This window comes from Ptychodera flava, chromosome 16 (assembly GCF_041260155.1).
Source record: "Ptychodera flava strain L36383 chromosome 16, AS_Pfla_20210202, whole genome shotgun sequence".
NCBI classification, from domain to species: Eukaryota; Metazoa; Hemichordata; class Enteropneusta; family Ptychoderidae; genus Ptychodera; species Ptychodera flava.
The window spans coordinates 6,887,059-6,912,500 of NC_091943.1; the positions used below are offsets into that span (position 1 = coordinate 6,887,059).

Sequence of the window (25,442 nt, forward strand, 5' to 3'; positions counted from 1 at the left end):
CAATGTGGGGAAACCGGGCCAGAAAACGCGACTGCGCCCCCAGTCGATTAACTCCGTTGATTTGATGTTATAGCTAGCTTCTGACAAATCTCATGTCGCATCAACTCTGGGTTGGGCATGGGAATTGAACTGGGATCAAATATGATTACAGACGAAGAGTGTACCTCGACTTACAAATAATGCTGACATGTTAGAAGTAAAGCTCGCCATAAAAGCTTTACGGAAGATTTCGCAGTCGAGTTTCATGAAGATATAAATTAGGGTTGCTCTCTGAACACCTCCCAGAGAGATAAACCATGTTGGTCCTCAACTTTAAATGGACAGCAGTGACAAACTCAATTGATCGGGGTAGTCTATTGTAAGACCATGGACGTACGGACGTACCACAGTGGTACGTCCATGGTAAGACAGATTGTTTGGTCTTTGCATTGTTTTGTTTAATATTCCTAAAGAAAACCTTTTTCTTTACAATCAAGATGATATAATAGAATCTAGGGGCAGACCGAATACCTTCGACTGTGTTTTCCAGGAAAGTCATCCTGACAAAACATTTTTGACACCACAGGCAAGTTAGTGGGCTGTAACCTGTTCACCCCCAATTCCCAGTAAAGAATCCAAAATCACAATCGATAACAATAGGTTTGGGCCATACCATAGTGCTGAAAGGGTTCTTGCCATAAGTGACTCACTTTTGACATTATGTTCATCATTTTTGTTGAGAGAATTGACAACCATTGCTTTATCTACTGCTCCAAACATCTTGAAGTATCTTACATTTAGGGTGGTTGGTTTATGGGGTGATGAATACTGCCCTTGTTGACAACTGATAAATGACTGGGCTGGACTTCATTTGCAAACAATGAAAACACAGTCACCCATATAGAGTCACTCTTTACTTGCTAAAGTACTTGCCATTTTACAGACTTTAAGATGAGAAAGTCATAATCACTACATGCAACAAATAGATGTCAAGCACTGCAGCATTTGCTCAAATGATAAAGACAAACACAGAGCAAGAACAAAGAGGCATAATATATAGCGTTGAAATTTTAATTTTAATTACTGGCAAGGCCAGAGTTGATTTCTTCTGGTCATTTCACAAATACACTCCATGTAATGTGAAGGAATAATTAGTGACCGTTGACTATTTGAAATTATATTGAATAATTTATTTGGACGTCTTGGCATATTAATTACATACACTTATTGGGAAGACATTTTCTTGCCATATATTTACAAAACTGCACTTACTGGAACACTTGGGAGATAGTGAGACAGATGGAGTTGTTTCCTTGGAAACCACGGTGCATTCAAAGACAATATCTTCCATCAAAATAATGATTGTACAGCAGAAAAAATGACATAAAATATACTATGTTGAAATGAAAATGACACTAAAAAGTGCTTGTAAATTAATAAAACTTTTTCTTTCCATGTTTGTTGGTTTGTTTTTTGTGTGCATATTTCAGGGAGTTATTGATTCTCTTGAAACACATTCCTGAAAGTTGACATCAAAAATTATCATGGCTCCCATCATAGAAAAGTACATGGAAAAGTATATGGTAGCTGACAGAATTAGAATTTTAATGGTAACCAGTTGAAGTTGGTCTTCTCTGCCACAAAACATATGTCAGGCTATCTGTGGTACATAATACACTTTTTAATATGAAAAGGTTACTAAATCTACCTTAGTAGTCATCAATGTCTTGCAGTTTAAAAGTTTAAAAGTGACAGAATACTTGCACAACCATATCAATAGACTCTGCATTGTAACTGTATAGAATTCAACCAGCATTCATGTTGTATTGTGCTGTGGTGCTATGTTTAGTCTCACTAAATTGGGGTTGAGGATTGCATGCATTGTTGTAAATGCTGATTCAGTTGCGTTGTTGTCAATGCAATCCGACACAGACTGAAACACTACGACAACACAAGTGATGCGTGGAGAAGATGGCAACCTCTACCAGGTCAAAGGTCACAAGTCCAGCTTTATCTACCTTTAGTAACCTCAACCAGGTCAAAGGTCACTACCAGTCCTGCATTATTTTCCTTTAATTCCTACACAGACTTCCTACACAAGTGGTATAAATGGTATTTACTTTGTCCTTTTTAAAAATTATCTCGTCTCTCATTTTCTCTACAACCTTTCAATTCCACCAGACCTTTGACTTTGACCACTGAAGTTGCCATAATGTAAAATCCATAATATGAAAGGTTGCAGGTAAATTCATCAGAGATAAAGACTACAGAATTACACCAATATGACTTTCTCAATCCATTTTGTTAAAACCATGCACCTGTATTTCCATTTGTAATCCTCTAAACCCAAAACCAGTCCATGAAAAAGCTAACTTTGATAATTTTAGACATTTGCCATTGAGCTTCACCAAAGCTGCATATGTGTACAATTCACAGGAACCATATCCATCAGATAAAAATATACAAACGATGCAAATTCCTCTTTTTAGCAAAAATAATCATCTTGATTGTAAAAGAACAGGTAAATTATAAAAAGACTGCAGACTGTATCAATGAATGAACTACGTGCCTATAGACCGCCAATTATTTGCCGCATAATTATCTAATGAATTCAGTGACCTTAGGGAAAAATCACAGGTCACCGTGCTCTTCACATTCCTGCCCTCATCTCTAGGATTAATCTACATACCTCCAGACAGCAATGAAGACCAACTGGAAGATTTCTTTATCAAACTGACAAGAAACAAGACCCTGTAATCAAGCATTGCAATCGTTTTGTCTTAACTTGCACTCTAAATCTTACAGGGAGACAACAAGCATTGGCTTGGGAAGATTTGGTGACATGTAAACTGCAATACACGGTACAAATTTAAGTTTCCAAGTTTTGATAAGATGAAGAACTACTAAAGAAATAATTCCAAAGTTGTCTGGTAATCTTGTGTTGTGTATGTCAAAAGCCTTGAACAAAGTCATCTCTTTACTGACTTAACAGGCTCATGGAACATTAGTGCTCACTACACGCTGACTTTTCACAGACAAGCAGACATTCAAGGGCATTCATCAACCTTGACTGGCACAGGTCTGTGTTTCTAGCGAAAGTTTACACCAATTAATTGCCTTTGACACAAAGCCAGTAAAACACTCCTGATACATATTCACTGGGACATTTGTAGGATCAAATTCTGATTGCATTCAAAGGGCAATAAGCTGTCACTTTTGGTGATTTTTTTTCACTAAAGTTGGTTTGTACGTTAACTGCAAGTTCTTGTTCTACTCCCAAAAGCTTGTTAAAACACGTATTAGAATATTTAGCTTGCTGACACAGCGTCTATACATGTAAAATACACTGTTACTGTTTACATTTGAATTCTAGTCTTGAGCAGAATTTGTCAACAATAACAAATGCTGTCCTCACAAGTACAGGCTGAGTTGATAAGCTGAATGTTGTGTATCACAGCTGAATATTGTGTTCCTCAACATGTTTTGGGGAGTAGAACAAGAAAGACAAAACAAAAATAGTGAAAAGAATCATCAAAAGTTAAAGCCTCTGGCACTTTAATGCAACTGAAATGGGAGAATATGTATAAAAGGTTCTTGTTAAAATCATAAATTTAAATTTCTATCATCGATGGCCATTTCAATTCAATCTTGATTGATTCACAGCTGAGTCTGTATATGTTACTCATTAACCATAGATATTCAATCAATGTAACACTCGAATTTGATGATAGTGTAACACTCAAATGTGACTAAAATAATATGTTGAGGATATAATCTGCATTGTAAATACATGTCTTAAAACCCCAAAGGAAGCAAATTAAAACCAAAAATTTGAAAATAAAAAAAAATCCTTTAAAAAGCCATGGTGGATTCCTACCACTGAGCTCTGATATTGCCATAGTATCTTTGATTGGAGACTTGATGTCAGAAACTATTTGACCTAGTGATTGAACAGAATAACTGTTTACTTTTGTTCTGGAAACTATCTAAATCTTTGCCAATGACCTAATATTTACCAGATTATGAACACAAGTTCCTTTAAGAAAGGAAAATGATTCATGTATTATTAAAATCTTATGATAAATGCCCTGCAGTTCTTGCATTAAAATTCTCTGCACAAAGCTTTCATGACTTTGCAACTTTGGTATTCTGCTTTTCATTGAGTTCTCTACTATTCTTTGTTGGTTCATTTCGACTTTGTGTCAATGTCAGAGAACAAAATTTTACAATGCTGAGAGTCTGACACTGGCCACATGAGGGCGCTATACTCGTGTGAGATCTGTTCGGTAACAACTGGTCTTCTCAGATGTATAATGATACTGCAATGTTGCTAAAGCCATTCAAGGTGCAGATGATAAAGGGTATACAAGTTATGGTTCAAAATTTTGATGCTGAGAACATAATGAATGCTGTGAAAATGGTAATTGTCACTTTGTTAAACAAAATGTCATCAAAAAGAACACTAGCCTCAATATGTATTTGACAGAACTTGGATACAGTGTTGTAAATATATTACTTTTGATACAGAAATTTTGTTTCCACGGTTACTTCCTATTTTATGCTGATTAGAAAAATTGGAAGGGAGGTTATGTCAAGAGCAGAAAAAGTTTGTGGATGTTTATATTTCTGGTACTGACCAACCTTGACAGTTGATCATGAAACTCCATACTATTGAGTGAGGGATATCTGACAGAAATATGAAATGCTGCACAGCCCTACCAAATCATGGCGTTCATCATTCTGAATATTAGCTATATTACTCTGCTGTGTCAGCCAAGCTACCATCAACTGGTACACAGACACCAGAGTGAGTTGTACGCGTTAATCAAGCAGAAAGCAATCAAAGATTGAAGGATCATCCTTATTATACTGTGTATTGACTTCCATGATTCTAATACTGTTATCATTATAACATGATTCAGTTGCCATAGGGAATTAAATCAAATATTCATTATCTTCAGAGTCACGCCTTCTTCTCTTCAAAGACCAAGAGTACACAGTATGCCACAGTGTCTTCACATTCTGGCCTCTGCTGAGCCATGGAATGAAACAAGCCAACAGCCAGAACTGACCACTTAGAGAAGATTTTGTAACAGAACAACACAGGGAAGTGAAATTTCTTATCCCCTGAGATGACATAATTTTGATTTCTTGTGACATTGCAAAGTTCCTTGACAAACAAGTAGCGCTATAAATTAACCTGACGTCACTTGTCCTCCTTGCACCTTACATCAGTGTTTTGTCTTCTCTCTGCCGGTGTCCGGGGTTAAAAAGCCATATTCAATGTCATTTCAAAAACACCTATCAAAACTTGACCAATCATCAAAGTTCATCCCTCTCCTTGATTTGTTTTTGCTCTTCTTGTAAATGTTGCTCCCCCCTCTGGATTGCAATGTTTTCCTGTCTCTGTTTCTCTAACTGCTCTTGCCGCAATTGGTGTAACCTAAGGTGCTCTTCCACCAGCTGCTGCTGCTGCTGCTGTCGTTGCTGCACTTCTTCTGCAGTTACCTGCTGCTGCAGCTGCCGTTGATCTTGTAGCTTTTGTGGATGAGTCCTCCACTGTGGTTCTGGTGGTGGGCCAGGTGGTGGGCCAGGTTCTGTAACACGTGTTTTCGTAGCTTGCTGTTGTTGTTGTTGTTGTTGTTGTTGTTGTTGTTGTTGCTGGTGGCGTTGGATGTGTTGCTGCTGTAGAAGTTGCTGTTCTCTCTGTTGTTGCTGTATTAAAGTTTCAAGCTGCTGCTGTGTAGGGTGTTGCTGTACATCTTGTTGCTGTCTTGGAGGGTCATGCTGCTTTGTTGCAGTCTCTTGTGCATATTGCTGCTCGTTTTCTCGTGGCTCCTGTCGCAGTTCACTTTCATGCTGAACATGAACATGGACAGTTCCCGCACTTGGTGGTTTGACATCCTCATCACTGCTGCGATACACCAGTTTGGGTTTCACCATTTCACGCCACTTTGGTTCACTTCCTTGTGCTTCCTGGGACCGGTCAACTTGCTGCAGCCTCTCTGGGTGTGGTCCACGCTGCACGTGAAGTTGCATCTTTGGTGATGGTGTTGGCTGTACTGTATGCCGTCCCCCCTGCTGTGGCTGCATCTTTCCCAGCTCACTGGACGTATCAGCCACCCCTTGCTGATCTCCAAGATGCTGTTGACTCTCTGTAGCTGATTCTACTTCTGAAAGCTGCTCTGATACCAGAGGTGCCTGTACTTCTCTGCCCTCCACTTGGTCCTGACTCTCTGACCCTTGACCCGAAGTCTCCCCCCGATTCACTGTTGAATCAGTCTGTTCCACCTTCACTGTGTCCTGAATGTGTTTCCTCAGCTTCTGAATGTCCTTCCACACACTGTTCTCACCAAACTGTTTGGTCAAATCAATGCCGATTTCCAGCGCCTTCGGATCCGACGCCCTTCCCTCCCCCTCTTCTCCATCATACTGGAGTTCAAGTTCCATGTTATAACCTGAATTTTTCAGATCCTTCTGGGTTTCTTCCAGCTGTTTGAGGTAGTCTGCCATTCCTCCTTCCCCTCCGACCATCTTCTGTACTTCCTGCATGATGGCCTCTACAAGGTCATCTGGCAGCTCAGGTCCTTTAGACTTCAAGGAGTTCAAGGTTGGAGTGGCTTCTGATTGTTCTGCATCACTGGCAGTATTCTCTAGTGGCTCCTTCTCTGCACCACCTTTCTCTTTGTGTTTCATGATATCATCTATACGGAAAAACAGACAATTTGGCAAGATTTTTAACTGCCATTTTGGTCCATGTCGGAAATTGCTGATGTTTTTCTACTACAGATACATGGCTAGATTTGAAATACAGGTCAAGCAGAAAGCTGACTCAGACACTGTAACTTTATCATTGATCAAGAAGTTTCCCTACTATGCAAACATTTTAGGAGACATGACAATGAAATGGCATGTCTGATTGGCTAAATCATCATCAATCATATCAATTATCCTTATTTTCAACCAATCATAGAATATCTTCTTTCCAGCAAAGTACACTCACCGATGGATTGTGCTTTGTCTACTAACATGACTTCAAGATAGTCATCTCGCTCATCGATGGCATCCAGCAAGATCTTGCCTTCTTTCCAGAACAGGAAGATTGCCGCTATGGTTACATCACTGCTTCCATCACCAGACATGGCAAAGATTGGTGACATGTCACTGCTTGATCCTTGGTTGTTGTCAATGATAATAGCACCAATAGCACCTGCTTTCTGAATGTTCCTGGTCTGTGGGTGAAAAAGGTGGGCACGAACACAATGAATGTGGTCTAGAATGAGGGAAGCCTCCCTGTTAAGGATTCTTTCAGACTCTGAAATGTAACACAGGTTACATATTTGACTTGAGCAACAAGCTTGAAACCTCTATACATTATACAAGGGTTTCCCTATTAGAAAGGCAGATGTAGAGGCAGTCTTCGCTGTACAAGTACGAAAAAAATAACCAGACAATAGTTTTACATTTGCCAAGATTGTAAGACTGTGAAAACTATGCATTCAACTTATTGCATGCAGCATCTGCAAGGCCTGGAGACAATAGCGCGATCTGTTTCCATTGGTTTCATACTGTACAAACCTTTGACACATGACAACAGAAGTAATTCAGAGATGGCAAAATAATTTTTCAATTTTTCATGTTCCTGATCAAAGATTGCCTCTTACACAATTTAAAGTTCATCTAATTTTGTATGACAGGTTAGTTTGTTACCTTATCAATAAACATACAGTCTCCCCTCTCCATGACAACGATTCTACCAGCAAATTCTTCCACGTTGTTGAGTTCTGCACATGCTCTGAATGGGTCGGCTATGACAGCTTCACCATACACCTGTTGTAGACATGAAGATTACATCCAATGAATTTCACACACTCAGCTTGAGGCGTCCCCTCTGTTTATCTAATTTCACTTTTATTTCTTATTTATTGGTCACTGTGTCAGCTTGATGTTTCAATCGAATTTTTTTCTGTTCACTGTTACCTTTTGAGAACATGTTTTTATCTTCTTTTGATCAATTTTTTAGCACTTCTGAATCAAGCAAATTCTAATCATGGGATCTAGCTAACCCCAAGATACAATGTAAAATCACTACTTAATATATCTTATCAGTTAAAAGAAGAAGCTGTGAGACCAATGACGTTTGAAAAAATTGGAAATTTTGAAATCTTAAGCTGGGAAATTTTGCCTCTAAAGGCATTAGCAAAATAGCTGTGGCCATAACGACTTACTCCAAACTGGCCATGGAGCTCCATACCAAACTGAGCTGGTCCTGCTGTTAAGGCAATACTTCCTTGGTAGGGCGGTGATATCAACTGGACAGCCCTTGGTTGATACTCTGAAACCATGGAAATTCAATGATGGACAAACACACACACACAGAGAATACAGAACCTATGTTACTCAATGACAGTAGTATGCGTGATATGTGCAAAGACAAATCTAACTATGGGTGTGCTTGGTCTATAAATTGTAGTTATAGTCATTATTTTGATCAAAAGCCATGGAGACTACTGAGATATACACCGTACATGGTTTTAAATATTAAGGGTGTTCTTCGGAACTGCACTAAAAGGTCATATGGGACCCACACAACTAATGTAAACACTGTATCCAAGGTATATAGGCAACTGATGAAAGTTAGAGTATGTTTGTACATTGAAAACTTTAAATGTTGCAGCTATGTTGACCTAATGCATCTAGATATCAAGCATGAAATACATTGTTTGTAAACAAGAAAGTCAGACAGGCACAGTTCCGACGACCCCCCTCCCTTTAAGCCACACTAGTCAGCCAGGTACATTGCTATATTCATGCACATGATTACTTGAGAATCTTCCATCTTTCACTGTTCCACACTCACATTTCAAATTCCCTGCATACAAGTCAACCTATTCTATCAAAGACAATCGCCTCATTTACCTTCCCAAACTTCATAGCATACATAGCTGTTCCTGATTTGATAGTGAACGGGGCAAGTCACTTGGGAATAACTCATTCTGAGACACAGACTATGATTTCATTCACACAGACATTTATTTGCCAGATGTTCCATGCACAAATACACATTTCACAAACATCAAACAACACGACATTCATCACACTCTGCATATGCACACTAGCAGGTCCATGGATTCTGGAAGACACACGAGGGTGCTACCGTACCTTCCTGGGACTGGATTTTGGACAGTTCAATCATTTCCTGCATGAATACCATCCCGTCTTCAGCATCCTCTGGAGTTGCAGCCTGGAATAGAAAATTACAGTGAAATAACATGTCACTGTTCCAGCCTGGAATAGAAAATTATGGTGAAATATCATGTCACTGACACGACAGTGATAATAATTGATTTCATGACATAATGACACGGCAGTGATAATAATTGATTTCATGACATAATCCCACCAGTTTATGATCTTGGTAAATTGCATAGTTACTGCTAAAATCTCACAAACCTTTACTGTAAGGGACACTATTAAAATGAACCATATCTGCATTCACTGTGTCAAGACATGAAGCATTTGAAGCAATGAAATAGTTCATGGGCAAATGTAAGTCAAGATGCTAATCTTGTGTAGAGACAAGCGACCTAGCGGCCGATATAGCTCCGCTGTGTTTATGTACAGAATAACTATTTTTGACACATGTTGATGAAGAAGGTGGAAATCTTTGATAACTCAATGCAGTGGCCAGAAAAATGTGGCTAAAATAAGCTGCAAAAATACAAAATTGAAGATTTCATCATACTTTGAATATATCACATCCGATCATCCCTAAGAACATGTCAACCAAAGCTATCTGATGAGTAGTTTTTTGAGAATAAAATATTCTGACCAAAAATGGCAACAATTGCCCCCCAAAAATAAAAATTGCAGATTTCATCATAATTTCAAAATATCACACTTAGTTATACCAAATTTCAAAGCTGTTAGACCAGTACTTTTTGAGAAACGCATTTTTTGACCAAAACTGGGAAAAATTGCCCCAAAAATTCAAAATTGCAGATGTCATCATTATTTCAATAAATATCATTTAGTTCATCTATGGAAACCTGTATACCAAATTTCAAAGCTATCAGATACGTAGTTTTGGAAGTACACATTTTTTGACCAAAAATGGCAAAAATTGCCCCAAAAATACAAAATTACAGATTTCATCAGAAATTCAATATATATTACTTAGCTTATCTGTAGAAACCTGTATACCAAATTTCAAAGCTATCAGACCAGTACTTTTTGAGAAACACATTTTATGACCAAAAATGGCAAAAATTGCCCCAAAATTACAAAATTGCAGATTTCACCATTATTTCCATAAATATCATTTAGTTCATCTGTAGAAACCTCTATACCAAATTTCAAAGCTATCAGATGAGTAGTTTTGGAAATACACATTTTTTGACCAACAATGGCAAAAATTGCCCCAAAAATACAAAATTACAGATTTCATAAGAAATTCAATATATATTACTTAGTTCATCTATAGAAACCTGTATACCAAATTTCAAAACTATCAGACCAGTACTTTTTGAGAAATACATTTTTTGACCAAAAATGGCAAAAATTGCCTTAAAAATGCAAATTTGCATATTTCTGCACAATTTGAACAAATCTGAAATAGATCATCCCTAGGGACATATGTACCAAATATAAAAGCTATCTGACCAGTAGTTTTGAAGAAGAAGATTTTTAAAGATTTTTTTACCAAAAATGACAAAAATTGCCTTAAAAATACAAATATGCAAATTTCACCACCATTTGAACAAATCTGATTTAAGTCACCCTAAGCAAACTGCATATCAAATTTCAAAGCAATCGAACGAGCGGTTTCAGAGAAGAAGATTTTTTTACCAAAAACACAAAAAAATGCCCCAAAAATACAAATATGCAAATATCACCATGATTTGAACAAACTGAAGTAAGGTCACCCCAAGTGAACTGCATATAAAATTTCAAAGCAATTGGACTTGTGGTTTCAGAGGAGAAGGCAATTGTTGACGGACGACGACGGACGCCGGACGACGGACGCCGGACGACGATGGACGACGACGGATAATCAACCTATTTGATAAGCTCTGCGTCGCTGACAGCGGAGCTAAAAAGGCAAAGACGATGTACAAACACTGGGGCGGGGGTAGGGGTGGGGGTTCAGAAGAAGAAAATGTGGATGATGATAAAGAGAATAGAAATACTGAAAATATTATCCAACTTGAAGGTTAGGGTCCTTCACATCACGGAACAGTAAGAATTAACAGCTTGTTGGTTGATTTCTGACCCTGGCATTAACTGTTTGCTCGGCACATCACACGTCACAAAGGTTTATCATCTAACTTGAAATGCTGTATGCAATAACTGTGCACGGCTATCTCATCTTACCTGAGATGCTGTATGCAATAGCTGTACACGGCCATCTCTCATGGTGACAAGTCTTATACCCATCTTTTTCAACATCATCTCATGTTCTTTGTTACCAGGGATGAAGTCAATGGCTCTTAGAAGGCCTGCCTTGGACTGCACTCTGTGAAAGACAAAATTGTAGAAACAGATCAAGAGACGCAGAAAGTAAATGTTACAAGCAACAGAAAACACCTCAACATGTTTCCTACATCTGTGATGGTTTGTTTACTTACCTTCCTCCCTTGGTATGTAACCATGAATTTGAATTTCTCTTATGACTTTTAATAACTGTCAAACACTTTGTTGATTCAAATTTATTGAAGGATTCCTTCACCGTAAAGGTATAAAGTCACCTGTAATCTAAATATGCCCATATTGGTACATAGTCAAACAGCGTTCCTTGATATTAAAAATGCCCATGTGATGGCGCTGATTTTAAAAAGCGGCCTACCACTTAAAATCTGTGATTGGTTAAATTTTCTCTTTCCATGGTAACTGTGGCAAAATTGGAACAGGTGACGGTATATCTTAAAGGAAAGGCATGCTGTAAAATGGAACGACTGAGAATTTCTGAATGATGAAGTATAAAAAGACTATACAGGCATTTATGGTGTGTTCCACGTCCTTCTCTACATAGTGTGGGTATGCATTATCAGAGATACCAGTGAATGTGATGGTCTGTCACCCAAAACTGACCATGGTTAATACATTCTCTCCCTATTGGGGAAAATTACATATACCTGTGCGTGTATAACCACTCACCTCTTTGGCATGTTGACAGTTGGTCTGTAGCTTTGTGAACACACTTCGTCAGCAGCACTGCTTTGTTGCTGACTGCTTGGTTTTCTGATCAGCTCGGCAAACTGTGCAATGCTCTGCTTGTAGTTGTGATTAGGGCATGTGCGATCGTAGTTCATCGCATACTCTGGAATATCAGGTTGTGCTTCCTGCAAAATGATGAGAGGTACATAGAGACCTACTACAACTCAAACCTAATTTATGCTCTGCACAATTACACAAACAGATCAATAAGTCTACTTCAAAGTTATCTGTATGTGACACACTTAATGATTACAGCTGTCACCTCCCATAGTTCCACTCCAGGATAAAAAGGCAGTTGGGTGTTCTACAGCTCAGTACCCCAACAAATCATGTGATGGCATTTAATACGAACCCATGTGTACAAACACTTATGGAAATACATATGTGCGTTTGTGCACATGGCTTTGTTTGTACCTTAGTCAATTCTAATTCTGGATTTAACCCATCTACAGTGACACCAAAAAAATCTGCCTGAGAGGAGACTTCAACAAAGATAAGAGATTGATATTGTATGGCTAGGAGAGAAATACTCATTTTTTAATTGACATACTGCTGTATTAACTATTTCCACACAACATCATCCAAAATCAGGACAAAAAATCGAGACATCCAGAAAATGACTGTTATTGATACTTCTGTTACATATCATACCGTTATCAGAATGAGTCTGTCAAGAATCGGCATCTTCATATATGTCTTAACAAGACAACACATTTCTACATGTATATAACGGTCTCAAAATAGTCATGTCTGTATAATTATGTGACAAAGAGTATAATATACTGGGTTTTAACCAGCTTTACCTGACACTGACTGATTAACATGGCACGGAGAGTTGAATATCAAATATCTTATACCAGTATATTAATGGCACAAATAGTGCAATTTGATTGGTCGAGACGCAAAAAGAACAGAGGTATATTCGTAATATCGTAATATATCACGGCTGGCATACACGCGAGCTCTCAGCTTGAGCAAAAATCCACTTTTGACGTTCCACGCCAGAATATAGTATACCACTCAATTTTGACCAGTTCACTTCATATATGCACTCGATATCACGCATGCATATATGTCATGAACCGGTCAAAATCTCTCGGTATACCAACGCTGGGTGTGCTTTATTGCTTAACTAATACTTGGCATGTACATTACTATTGGTTTCACATACACTTTGCATCAAATGTGTTGTATTACATCTTTCTACCACTTGCTTCCCAATATTTGATATCCACACAAATGGTCTTAGTTGAAGGTAAGATACTCACTGTATTATTGACAACTACTGATTTGTTTCTCATGCTACCTATGTAGAGCGGAAGTAAATGTGCCTCTGTTGTGAATATGTAATCATCTAATTCAATGAGAACATCATCACTTTCAGCAAATAGCAGGTAGAGGTATTTGAAGGTCTCAGCCAATACAAAGGAATCCATTCTGCAATAACAAAGAAACAAACACATGACATGATGTAAATGAAATGGTAAAAAGAAAAATCAAAAAAATTATTACAAATACTTTTCGTGATACATATTGCATTTAGTGGTGTGTTTTAATGGTACATTCTCTTGGTCAAGTCCTGTCACTCGAAAGTTGGACCATCTGTCATTGCGCCTTCAGGTTATAACTGCAGCTGAAACACAAGTATTTTAGTTGCACCAGATGCTTGTTTCTCTGTGAAGTATAAATGCCCACTGGGTGTGTGTCGCTTAATATGCAAGAGGAGAAAATTGATCTGATATGTTGTTGCTGACAAGGCATAATGAAGAAATCCTTTAACAGTACTTTCGAAGAAATTTCCACAGATGAAACTGTTGAACCCTCTTATCAAATATCAAATTCTCACTGTGTGTGGCTGTTTCAATTGAAATACAACTTAAAATGCATTGTCAAAATTATGTGACACTGATAATATATATTTAGGAAATAATAATCTTAGCACAGTATATCCATAAATAACAGTGGCCTTTAACCCTTTGTTTGTTTGTGTGGTTTTTCTTACCTATCTTCATGGCTTCCAGTGCGGACATCTTTCATGCCAGCAAAACCACAGGGAACCCTTGCATGCTGGTTTAAGTTATCAAGAATGCTCTGTCCAACTTCTAGATAATACGGATCTCCTGTAGCCTATCATGACAGAGAGATTGCAACAATAATGGGTATCAATGCCCTTGTGATGTCTTTCTTTCCTACATTTGAAGACTCTGAAATTCAGTTTGCTTAATCTGTGCCAGGATGATGAGAAGATCCTCCTGTTTGCATGCACTACAGTATTACCATTTCTAAATCACTATTCAAAAAGAAAGCACTGCCTCTGAAGAAATGTTAACATTTATGAAATATAGAATGAGGTAACAGTTTTTTTATGTTCAAGAATTTCATACACATCATGACATAAAACATGTTGTAACAGTGTACGGATAAGACGAGAGAAACAACATCCAAATATTTCTATCACTGTGAATGAAGACATATCAATAAATACCTTGTACAGGAAAAATGTGCTTTCTACAAACTCAGGTCTGAGTGGATGCTGGCCCCAGTATACATTGTGATCCACTGTGAAGGCCTGTGGGAGCAAATAAGAACAGAAGACTAAGAATACGGAAAGAAGTAAAATCCGGGGCTGTTAAATCATTCAAGATGTATAACAAGATAGTAATAATTGCCCAGGTCATGATAAATCATTTACTACTATGGGGGTCTTGCTTTATTTTGTTGCATAGATAATTGCTAGCAAGAGTTACAATCAGCATTAGATTTCAAACACTCTCCTACTATATGTGAAAGGACACATTTGTATGGGTTTTTCATATACAGGACCATGCCTATACATGTAATTTATGAGAAAGGTTTTAAAAAAGTAGGATTTCTGAGAGAGTCTTTTCTTTGCAATTGTTTAACTGATCAAAACATTGGAAGCCCTTTATTCGATTGTCATCAGCATACATTTGGCATGTGTACATATGGAACTGTACATCAAAGAGCTAAATTCACAGTTGGCAAAACACAGGATACTTTGTCTACAGAGTTCTGGAATTTGTCAACTTTCTATTGATTGACGAATTTTTTATCATACCTCTGGAAGAAATTTATGTTTCTTGGTGACTTGGTACAGCATTTCATGAGTTTCCATTGCTGGTTTGATATCACCAACCAACACCTGAAAATAAGTAAATGAAAAAAAATCACATTACCTTTCGAAGGGGTAATTGGTGCAAAGTTACAGTGACGAGTACATTATGTCTACACATAGGTTTTCAGAATGACAAAACCATTACTAAGATACATGAAGAGCAACACAGTCCCAAGCAAAGAACACACATCGGAGGCAAGAATTTCACTTTTCAAAGTGATACTGTATATTTGACAGAAGTACTTCAATGAGCTAAAGGGCATCATGGCATGTAAACATTTCATTGTATCATTGTATCTCCTTGTATCTACATTTCATTTGACTTGGCAAAAATCTATAAAACTGTCACTCTTTATTCTAAACAAGCAAGCAGAGAGCATTAGCTTTGAACAAACACATCTCCATTGTGAACCTGGACAAAAATAGCTAAATGAAAACAATCACTGACAAAAACTAGTCAACTAGAGTAAAGTTTTTTTCTTCCCTAAACAAGCACAGTAAACTTTGCTTACCTGTAGTCCAGGCCAAAATGCTAGTAGGGCATCCATAAAATTCCTGGATTTTGTCATCGGTTTATGCATATGCACATCAATCAGTAATGGGCCATTACTGACGTATCTCATGACAGCGTCATAATGCTGCAAGATAACACACAAAGCAAAAACAAGTTATTCTGAGCAAATAAATAAACTGGACCCAGTATAAAGTGGAGACTCTGTCAATCTCCATGTAACTGGTACAAATTCTCAACTTTACTTCTGGATTATTGGCCTGAAACACAGAAATCTCTAATTTTCAGCAGTTACGAAGATTAAAACTTGAACACTGTTATCTCCAGCTAGTGCCTAACTTAACCTCGAACTTTGTACACTTTCAACAACTTACATTTTTTGTGTGCTTGCAAATTACTGGTGAGAAATTGCTTTGATAAACTGTAGAGTTTGTATTCAATCAATATAGAGGGATAGTTTCTGTAGGTTACAAGAAAGTCTGGCTTGAAAGGGTTCATTCTATTCAGGGATTCCATTATTCAATACATGTACCTTGCAATACAAAGCTCTCTAAAAGCAACCTTACCTTATTAAATCTGTCTAAATAGATTTCTTCACCAAGTAAAATGTAGGCTTTGAGGCAGTATTCATAGTATGAGTCGATGCCAGCACCAACTCCACTTTCTGTGTGGAATTCAGAAATTAAGGTAAAACAAATAAATGAACATAGAGAGGTGTCATTGGATCTGATTCTGAAAGTATTTACATGGAATAGCACAGCATACTGGTATCATGTGAAAATTGTATCAACCATCCCATACCCTGAAAATCACATGTCTAACGTGATAACTGTCTGATGATTTCCTTGACTAAAAGTTTTTCACAAAGAACCTGATAACAGAGAGAAAATGATACAAAATTGAAAAACAAATGAAACAGATTTTCAATGTACACCGACAAAATCTTTTCTCGGCCAAACTACAGTGAACTCCACATGGGTAATTTCTGTACATTATCAACAACATAAAATCGCAGTCTATCCCATAGAAACCAATGAATAATGTATCTTGCTGAGCAATACTGTCTGTCCATCACTTGCCTTTGTTTCTTGTAATCCTTAAATCAAAATGCCATAATTCATAACCAATCACATACTTCATGAACAACTACACAGCTATGCTTTGCTTGATGTGATATTAAGTGGGTTTTTATTCGCGAATACAAAAAAAAATCAGATTCGTAAAATCAGTACTGACCTCTCCTGACCCAGTCACCATTGTGAATGTTTATAGTTGTGCCTACAAGATTATTGCTACGGTGTCTCTTTCCCCAGATGTACTGCATTGCACGGTGGGCTTTCTCCTGTTGTGTGTAACAAAACAAAACTTGGTATTCTTTCCGACTATAACATACATTTCTCATATTTGCATAGTGTTTTTGAACTCACATTTTACGTAAACTTTTTAAACTAAATATACCACCTTAGTTTTCACTTGAGATGAAGACTTGACTGACTTTCAACGTTAATGATACGTGATCCACAAATTAAAAGATATATATATATATATATATATATATATATATATATATATATATATATATATATATATATATATATATATATATATATATATATACACAGTGTTCTCCCCAGGCCATTTTAGCGTAGCGGTCCCGCTACGCTTTCGCCTCTCCCCGCTACGCTTTGATTCTCCCCGCTACGCTTTAAAATATTCCCGCCATCCTTCACACGCTAGCGCTCTGCGTAGCTACCAGCTAGCAGCTGTTGCATGCATTGTCTACACATTAGCGCTCACTGCAACTTTCAACTTGGTGAAAGAGTGGAAGGTGTGAAGTATGGTATGCGTCCGATAACTTGTCCGTAAGTGTTGAGAGGAACGTTAAAACAATAGAAGAATCGGCTAGGTTGTTCACAAGTTTTCATTCTACAACGACTATTACGACTAACAAAGACCTTTAGTCGGTATACATACAGAGTTAGGCGGTGTAGCACTAGCGGGGCCTCTGATCACATTCCCATGCTTTGATCAACGAAATGGACCGCAAAAGAAACAAAAGAAGCAGTTGACTAGTGAGGTTGATCATGATTTTACAACGATAATCTTTTTTTTTGTCCGAGTACGATCACGATCGCAATCGAGTTCACATTGCATAAATTCCAATATGGCGGCGGCCATCTTGGCCGACGTGTATAAAGTGTTGACATTGATCCTGGCGTCGCGTGTGGTTCCACTCTGACACGTTCTCTGAAAGATTTTACACCTGATTTTCGAGTGATTCTAGTCGTACTTAGTTCATGTCTTGTGATCATCTTGGTGGTATTTTTAAAATCAAGAATCGAACGACGATGTTCAGTGGCACTGGCAGTGGTAGTTACGCGGGGGGGGGGGGGGGGGGGGGGGGGGGGGGGGGGGGGGGGGGGGCGGCTGGTTGAAATTGATCCCGTGATGAAACATTATTCGCGGTGTTTGTCGTTCAAAAATGATATAAAACTCAATTACATTTAATTGTGTAAAGCTTAAACTTATGAATTTTCCTCTTTGTTGGCAATTTTTGACAATTTTATTAGCAATATATGTATTAATGAAACTCCAATCAGAGTCTGACGAACCATTTCTTGCTTTCAATCTGAACTTGCTGTTACTGTTTGAATCTTCGATTTTATTTGCAATTGTACTATACTGTGATGATTTATTTAAGTGTAATAAAGAGTTTCCATGATGTTCAAATTGCATACTTGTGTGTTACCATTGCATTTTGTTGTGAGTGTACATGAATGCGTGGGTGCATGTGCAATCTTACATTCATATGCAAATATAAATGATATGCAAATGATTATGCAAATTAGCCGCTATGCTTTTGCTTGATCCTGGGGAGAACACTGTATATATATATATATATATATATATATATATATATATATATATATATATATATATATATATATATATATATATATATTATATATATATATATATATATATATATATTATATATATATATATAAAAGGCAACTTTTGAACCTGTGATTTGTGATTTCAAAGTTTCAATTGTTGCCTATGTACATCAATTCATTTGCGCCACACTAACAAAATGATCATGGATTATTAACCTTGATAATCAGTCAAGGCTTTTGATAACAAGTTGATAACAAGGGGCTTTCAAAATGAAAACTCAAAGTAACAAAAAGTTATTAACCTGAAAGAAAAAATAATGCAATGATTTTGCGAGACCTTTTTTTGTTAATAATTTTTAAAATATGAAAGTGCAATGTCTTGTAAGCTGCAACCAGTAGGCAAGCACATTCATGTTATCGCTGCTATAAACTGATCAAGTATAGATCTAATCATCTGTCGCAGTGTACACCAACACCTTCCAACTGGGATACCTAAATGCATTGTGGGTACAAAATTCAGTCATCTTACCTCAAATATTGAGATGCCAGTCAGCCTGCTGAGGGCAGCAAACTCCAGTATCATTGTGCCAGCACATGCAGTACACGTATCCCTCTCTGTCCCTGTACGAGATTTAGCACTCTGTACGCCGTATCGTAGGTTGACCTGGAAATTCAACAATGAAACTTTAGCTGATGTTCCAGCTAGCTCGATTGACCTATGATAGCTACTCTTATTGGATGAGAACTTGTCACACAACAAAGGAAAAACATTTCCCTAACATGGCTGTACAAGCCAACAAAGCTAGTCGCACATATGACATCACTGATATTGACACTGCCACGGAACTCAGTACAGTAAGGCCAAGAAAAACAAAAAGTTTGTTTCTCATCCGTGTGCGCGTCAATCCACTCGCCACGTTAACCTTTTTCTCTGCTCATGAGGAAATAAAATACAAAAAAATAAACGCAAAAATACGTGACCATAGTGCATTACATAGTACTGTATAAAACAGAACTGTACACAAAATAATTGACACTAACATTCCATTCAAAACTGTACACATATGTCACTGTTATATTATGCTGTCAAAACTGTGCATTGCTGCACTAATAGTCAAACCGCAGAACTGTTCGCTATACAAAATAATAAAGCAACACTGCTGTGCATTCCTATCTTGTTTTCATGTTTTTTCCGCATTCTTGTTGACTGAAGGAAAAAAAAAATTGAGAGTAAAAAAAAAACATGTCACTGCATCATTTTTGAAATGTCTAGGATGAGAAACAAACTTCTTATTTTTCTTGGCCTAAAACCAGACTTCTCTGGTAATTGCTACCGATGCACTGTTTCACTATTAGCGCAAAAGTTTGCTGTAACAGCCACAGTAATATATCCAAATCCAAAAAAGAAAATCTCAGTAAAACAAGGCATTATTAGTTTGGCCAAAAAAATGTTTATTTTCCAGCAACAGCCCTTGCTACAATATAATATGCATGTCAAAACAAGAATGCATTTCCACCGCATTATCAGGACAATATAATCACCATATGGTATTTCTAATAACCCATGCTAGTTCGTCCATAAATGCAAATTACCAGGGACATAAAATAGATATATATATATATATTGCACATCTGTTTGCGTTAGAAATAAATTCATTTTATTATTCTATGTGCCATCACTCTCAGCTGCACACAATAGCAAACTATAAAAAAAAGAACTATCAAAAAAAGTTAGCCTGCACATCATAAAATACCAAGGAATTCAAAATATCACTTTTGACATGGCCACATGATATGATGAATGGGGAATATGGCAAGGGTGACTCACCCTAGGATATGGCATTCCTGTTGAGGTATTAAATGCTGGAAGAAGTCTGTAGCCAATATCTTTGGCCATTGTAAGAAGTTCACTATCATACCAACTCATGTGACTTGTCTGTTCTTTCACTGCTAACGCCATCACATGACCCCCAAGTAAACCCCTGAAAAAAATCAACAATAATTCATTCAATTAATTTAAAGTGATAATTAAACTAATCAGACTCGGAGTCTCTGATGTCTATAAGGTATGTAACCCTCAAAAATCAATAATTAGATAATTCAATTTATAATTGTACAAACCAAGTTATCTTTCCTATTTCAATTTTTGTTACATGAGTACTAAAGTAAATGATGACATTTCCTTCAAAGAATATCTTATCTAGTAAAAATAAAACACAAAACATGTTTTCTTGGATACATGTAAGACCAAAATTTACCCTTTTGTTTCAGTGACATGGTTTAACCATATTGTTCTTTGTGATCAGGTACTGTATGTGGCAGTACTACTTACACATTGGGTTGAATTGGACTCTTTAGATATTTGAGACTTTGTCACTGGAATTTCAATTTACTAATTTGCAAGTGAAAACAATTAGATTCTTGTTATCAACATGTAATATTTCAACTGGGATTAAATTTAGCAGACTAATCAATCTGCGAAAATGACAAAATTAAATTACTTAAAACCAAATTGGATAATTAACAATCTTTCAGTATTGGAAATTACTTAGGAAACTTGCATGGGGAATGTAATGGAATAGGGTCCAGCAGTCTCTTATGATAAAACATTGGAGGGCTAATTTCTTTGGCGTTTCCTTTTCACTCACCCTAAAACTCTAATATTTGTTTCGAAGACAGAAACAACAATATCGGTGTCAAATGACACATCATTGACGACTAGTCGGACAGCTTCTTCAAATTTGTCCAACTCTCCTAGTACTGCTAATGTATCCAATGTGTCAATCAATGTCAAGGAAAATCTGAAATACGAAAAATGCATAGTGTGAATCGTTTGTTTGCATAACATTTCATTCCTCAGGCATCTGCCTGTTACATGATTGAGTCCTCTGATTAAAACGCTCTAATTTAAAAGATACCATTACACCTTATTTAATTAAATTTTAGACATAACTGTAATTAACTATGGTATTTGCGTAACAAGATTACATAAGAGTTCACTTTTAAATTATGATGAGACATCAACTGAAAATGGATGCACTTATTTTTGTAATACTTCCCTTGTAAGTTCACTGACATAATCTGTCATTACGTCTTGTGTTTTCCAAAGCAACTCTTAGGCAAACTGATTTTAGACTATTCTACCATTCACATGACAACGTTGAAAAGAAATTCAGCTTTCCAAATCTCGTCAACAACCTGGCACTTGAAAAGGACTGATGAAATATTAATTTGTAGGCGGAAATGAAGCAGGAATTACTCGACAGACATGACTGGTTGCTAGGTAAGAAGTCATCGGGCAGAAAAGATTACATCCTGTATAGGGGGAAGCTATCTGCCGGTACAGGTGTGTTTCTTTCATTCTATCATCTATGATTAATTTCGATCACTCTCAACAAGATTCGTTTTGTTTTCTTGATTTGTTACAAATATTACAGCAGTAATGCTAAATGAAGCGTTGCTCTCGTCCTTTTCATACTGGATCTCTGATACAAAGGATGATTTCAACCATAGATAGTCACGGCCTGGTGACTGTCTATGGCAACACATGCAGAGGAAACTACTTACAGTGCTGTACAGCAGAATCGAGGACACCATCACATGTTATGTCATAGGTCATAGGTCAGGGTACTTTGGAAATTAACAACTGAATGCAACATATATTATATTGAATATTGCATATTAATATAATTGGATCATTAAAATTTGATCCTACAATAAATTATGTAAAAATGATTGATTTCTTTGTAAAATATTTGCCAAATTCGTGAAATTTTTTAACTACTTACACAATATATTAACCTGACAAACCACCATAAAATGGTATAACAAGGATAGTTGTCAGTATTTATAAAATTAAATATGCTGCCAGGAATTGCAATTTTCAAATGACTACTTATGCATTACAAGTAACTATTTTCACAGCTGAATTCCAGACATGGAATGCCTTTATGGTAGCTGTCACAAATAAAACTATTAATCAAAATATTGCACTTGGCTAGACATGAAAGATATTCATTTTTACCATATCTTAATGTCTTTGTATGCTTACAAGTCTAGAAAGTACAAGATGGTTGTTTTTTGATCAAATATTTCCGATGTGAAACAAATGTTCACAATTATCAAATCAGACATACATGTAAGGCACATGGAAAAATGTATGCACGTTAACCCATTGAGCACCAAAGTCAATTTTTGTCGCTTTTATGAAATATATACAAGTAAATTTTTCTCAGACGTTTGCCAAAATTTTAATGAAAAACTATGGCCAATGAAATGTGATGTCTATTTGGTCAAAAATTATCAAAAAACTTACAGAAAATGTTATTTACTTACGGAAAAATGTTGCAATGAAATTTTAGAGGGAAAGATTGCAGTATTCAAAGGGTTAAGACATCTGACAATTGCACAGATGTAATTTTGAAAAATGGTAGTAAACAACCTTATGAATTACAACAAATTATTCCAATCAGTGCTGTGACATGTGGTTTGAAAACAGAACTTGACTTCCACTACGTACCTTCCAAGAGCATCATCAACATCCCCCCGGCTGGTTTCTTCCCCTCGTACCCTCCCCTTACAACTGAGGGGCATCAGCTCATCAGCTGGGTATGCATATGTCTGTCAAGTGAAAAACACATTAAAAGTTAATAAAAATGCATGAAAGAATATTTTGAAGGATGGTGTGGCCAAAGTCTGAGTGTAGGAAGTGTACTGCTAGAATCAGTAGAAGAAATCAACCCTGTATGAATCATCTGCCATCAGTATTATGTTCAACAATTCAATTAACATCGGTGCAATTTTTATTTTAGATGTCTATCAGAGTCTACATTCTTAGGTTACTTACCATGTATGAATCGTAGGCATGACTGAACATTTCTATAACTTGCTTTCTGAAAAAAACAGAAAATCAAATCAAATTAAATCAAATCTAGCTACGCACGTTATATACATACTTTCCAAATTACACAAACGTTTCTTCTAATCCCTTGTTGGCAATGACAGCAGATAACATAAAAGGAGCTGGACAAGATCTTAAAAGTCTTGTCTATTTCCGTCAATCAAATTGATTTGTCCATACAGACATGCTACCCATATGCCTCATTTGAATATTTATGATTCAGCATCAAAGACATCACATTAAAAGATCTGTCTTGTCATTCACTGTAATGAGATCCAACCATAGATCCATAAAAATATCAAAAAATATATCAAACAGATTCCACCGCATCCATATGATTTGTTTGTTTTAATCACTGTATATTCAAATATCACTGAAGGACACTTCCACATCAGATTTTACATATAAACAACATCATTTAAATGTGCTACCAGTGTAGCAATTCCAGGGTTTTTCACCTCTACTAGGTTAAATGCTCTTCTCTGTACTTTAGATGATTCGCCCTGATCACAATGACATACAGCAACGCTGTGAAAGGTTTGGATTGGCTTGCTGTATTCACAGTCAGGTCAGACCAAAACCTATGTCCTTGACAATATTAGGAGTACTGAGTTCAACTTCAACCTCTTTTGCAAACTGATAGTGACCAGCCCTTTGAGACCCAAAGTCAATTTTTGTCACCTTTAGATAATATACTCCAGTCAATTTTTTTCAGATTTTTGTCTCAAAATTTTGATAACGAATTGTAGCCAATGAAACCTGATGTCCATTTGGTCCAAAATTATAAAAAAATTACAGAAAAATTCATAAAAATTGGTAAACATGTTGCACTAAAATTTTGGTGGGAACAATTACAGCACTCAAAGGGTTAACTCAAAACATGGTGCCTGTGAAAGGTCATACACTTTGGTTGAAAAGATGAATTTTTGAGGGTTGGAATGCCTGGGTTTGGCAGCTGTGTGTGTTGAGGATACAGGTTGTAGATGTGAGAATGGAGAAATATTGGTTCTATTTCAAATTGAAAGCTATGTTGATGCCGCAGCTATGATGTATCTAGATATCATGCATGAAATATGTTGTTTGTATAAGAGAGTCACACAGGCAGAGTTCCCACGACCCCTCCCTTAATTCTATATTACATGGTACCACAACTACACACACTGAATGATAAGTCCCCTCACTCAAAAAAGTATCATTACGATATGCCAGTCAATTCTAATAAAATCAAATATTTAGCAAACTTGCATTTGCAAAACCCTGTACAATGTACATGCCATGAATTTCATTAGAGATGACTTATCATACCCATTGGCAGTTTGTTTATCTACCTTTCTGTGAACAGAAATCATTAATTTTGAAAACAACTTTGTGATATATATTAGAGTGTTTTGGCACAGACGACAAATTTTGACAATACTTTATTTGGTCAGAAGAGGATGAACATCATTGCATCATCCTCACATTGATATTTTGAACATGCAGTGTTTCTACACTTTTCCGTCGTAACAGTGTACGGTGATCTACTGTCTTAGTTTCAATACACAAACAAACAAATTATTACAGTAACAAGGGAATATCATGGACTAGAATTCACTAATTTTATCTATCATCATTTAATTTTATGCAAATACCTATTTGCAAACGATATTTTGACACATGCAGCTTGATGATTCATCAGATAGATTGAAAATACTTAAATGAGGATGAGGACATCTTTTGCTGTATGCAATTAATTTTCACAATATTTCTTAGAATAATAGATGTACTTTAGACATACTTTGCTACTCTTTTTTTTTTGCAATA

The 25,442-nt window shown here is 36.7% G+C and overlaps 2 protein-coding genes across 2 annotated transcripts in view; both read right to left on the bottom strand.

The window, feature by feature from the left end:
- LOC139152663 (E3 ubiquitin-protein ligase TRIM45-like) overlaps positions 1-25,442 on the bottom strand; it is a 401,328-nt gene that overhangs the window by 74,182 nt on the left and 301,704 nt on the right. The window lies entirely within an intron of this gene.
- The window catches only part of LOC139152653 (ER degradation-enhancing alpha-mannosidase-like protein 3), a 25,400-nt gene continuing 1,112 nt past the window's right edge, over positions 1,155-25,442 (bottom strand). The window contains exons 2-20 of the mRNA XM_070725915.1: positions 23,586-23,631; positions 23,259-23,359; positions 21,388-21,540; positions 20,568-20,721; positions 19,269-19,403; positions 17,079-17,184; positions 16,409-16,506; positions 15,844-15,969; positions 15,275-15,358; positions 14,681-14,764; positions 14,198-14,322; positions 13,464-13,632; positions 12,136-12,320; positions 11,353-11,494; positions 9,142-9,223; positions 8,208-8,314; positions 7,690-7,809; positions 6,983-7,211; positions 1,155-6,683 (exon numbers count right to left, since the gene is read on the bottom strand). Of these exons, the coding sequence (XP_070582016.1) occupies positions 5,302-6,683; positions 6,983-7,211; positions 7,690-7,809; positions 8,208-8,314; positions 9,142-9,223; positions 11,353-11,494; positions 12,136-12,320; positions 13,464-13,632; positions 14,198-14,322; positions 14,681-14,764; positions 15,275-15,358; positions 15,844-15,969; positions 16,409-16,506; positions 17,079-17,184; positions 19,269-19,403; positions 20,568-20,721; positions 21,388-21,540; positions 23,259-23,359; positions 23,586-23,631 (3,628 nt within the window). The 3' untranslated portion in view covers positions 1,155-5,301. The remainder of the gene's footprint in view (positions 6,684-6,982; positions 7,212-7,689; positions 7,810-8,207; positions 8,315-9,141; positions 9,224-11,352; positions 11,495-12,135; positions 12,321-13,463; positions 13,633-14,197; positions 14,323-14,680; positions 14,765-15,274; positions 15,359-15,843; positions 15,970-16,408; positions 16,507-17,078; positions 17,185-19,268; positions 19,404-20,567; positions 20,722-21,387; positions 21,541-23,258; positions 23,360-23,585; positions 23,632-25,442) is intronic.